Source organism: Austrofundulus limnaeus, unplaced genomic scaffold, assembly GCF_001266775.1.
Source record: "Austrofundulus limnaeus strain Quisiro unplaced genomic scaffold, Austrofundulus_limnaeus-1.0 Scaffold976, whole genome shotgun sequence".
NCBI lineage: Eukaryota > Metazoa > Chordata > Actinopteri > Cyprinodontiformes > Rivulidae > Austrofundulus > Austrofundulus limnaeus.
The window spans coordinates 129,481-130,902 of record NW_013953378.1 but is presented as its reverse complement, the minus strand read 5'-3'; the positions used below and the strand labels follow the sequence as shown (position 1 = coordinate 130,902).

Sequence of the window (1,422 nt, the reverse complement as noted above, 5' to 3'; positions counted from 1 at the left end):
AACTAAAACTAAGCATTAAAAATGTAATAATAACTAATAAAAAGTAGTAAATTCACTGTAAAAACTAATTAAAACTGAATTTTAAAAAAAGTCAAAACAAAATAAAACTAAACCATAATGAAAAATGTAAAACTTATAACGTTGGTGTGGAACAGAACTTAACTTAACTCACTAATTATTAAACACAACAGAGCTGTATGAAGAGGTCCTCACTTTGCAGTAGAAACGAACACACACACACGTGATGTGTGTTAATTGTGTACGTGTGAATGATATCGAAGCTCACAACCTCGAGACACGCCCCCATGTTCACCATATTAACTGGTCCTCGTGCACGAGCACGTGCACAGAACTTCCTGTGATGATGATGATGATGATGATGATGATGATGTCAGGTTTTACAGGAAACGCTTGTGTTTTTTAAACTCATTTGTTCAGATGAAACTTTATTTATAACCTTCTGTTGAACAGAGTCACAGCTGAACTCGTGCAGCTGGTGGTTCTGGTCCGGCCCGGGTTCAGTCGATCCTCTGATAATAAATAAAGACGCACAGTTACAGCTCAGTGTATCAGRTGGAAACGATGTTCTGACCCGGTTCTGTCTGTCTGCAGGCCATGGTGGCGTGTTACCCTGGAAACGGGGCGGGCTACGTCAAACATGTGGACAACCCGAACCAGGACGGACGCTGCCTCACCTGCATCTACTACCTGAACAAGAACTGGAACCCTAAGGTACACACACACACACACACACACACACACACACACACACACACACACACAGATGACTCAGCCTGCCCACTCTTACAGGAGATATTTTACTAACACACTGTGTTTACCCTGATGTCAGAGATTAATTCTGCTGATGATAACAGGTTAGTAACCTTTGTTTGATGTTTGTTGTTTGTTTGTTTGTTTGTTTGTTTGTTTAGGAGCACGGCGGGGTCCTCAGGATCTTCCCTGAAGGGAAGCCGTACGTGGCCGACATCCAGCCGCTGTTCGACAGGCTGCTGGTGTTCTGGTCCGACCGCAGGAACCCACATGAGGTGCAGCCCTCCTTCTCCACCAGGTGAGTCTGCTGCCAGCAGCTGGAGGCCTGGACCAGGACCAGAGACCTGGACCAGGACCAGACCTGGGTCATGTCTCAACATTACAGCAGTTAGCATGTTAGCATGTTAGCAKTCTGTGGCTGCTYRATTCGACTGTCCTGGAAACATTGTTTTTAGCATGTAGCATTTAGCTAAAGTGATGACAGGAWCCATCAGCTGCAGTGTTTCTGTGAAAAGACAACGTTTGGATCAGATGTTSGTTTATGTTCCAGGAACAAAATAAAACCAAGATAAGACGAGTTTTAACACGATTGTCTAGAAAATAGTTCGCAAGTTATTATAAATAAATATGTACGCTTTGTAAATCTATATC

At 43.1% G+C, this 1,422-nt stretch overlaps 1 protein-coding gene across 1 annotated transcript; it reads left to right on the top strand.

Annotated features, from left to right (window-relative positions):
• Positions 1 to 612: 612 nt before the first annotated feature.
• Positions 613 to 1,069, top strand: LOC106533582 (egl-9 family hypoxia-inducible factor 3; the record flags this gene model as incomplete). Its single annotated transcript, XM_014029935.1, is given in 2 exon segments — positions 613 to 732; positions 933 to 1,069. Coding segments are annotated over 2 exon segments (257 nt in total), but the record flags the coding sequence as incomplete, so codon positions are not given.
• Between the last annotated feature and the right edge of the window lie 353 nt (positions 1,070 to 1,422).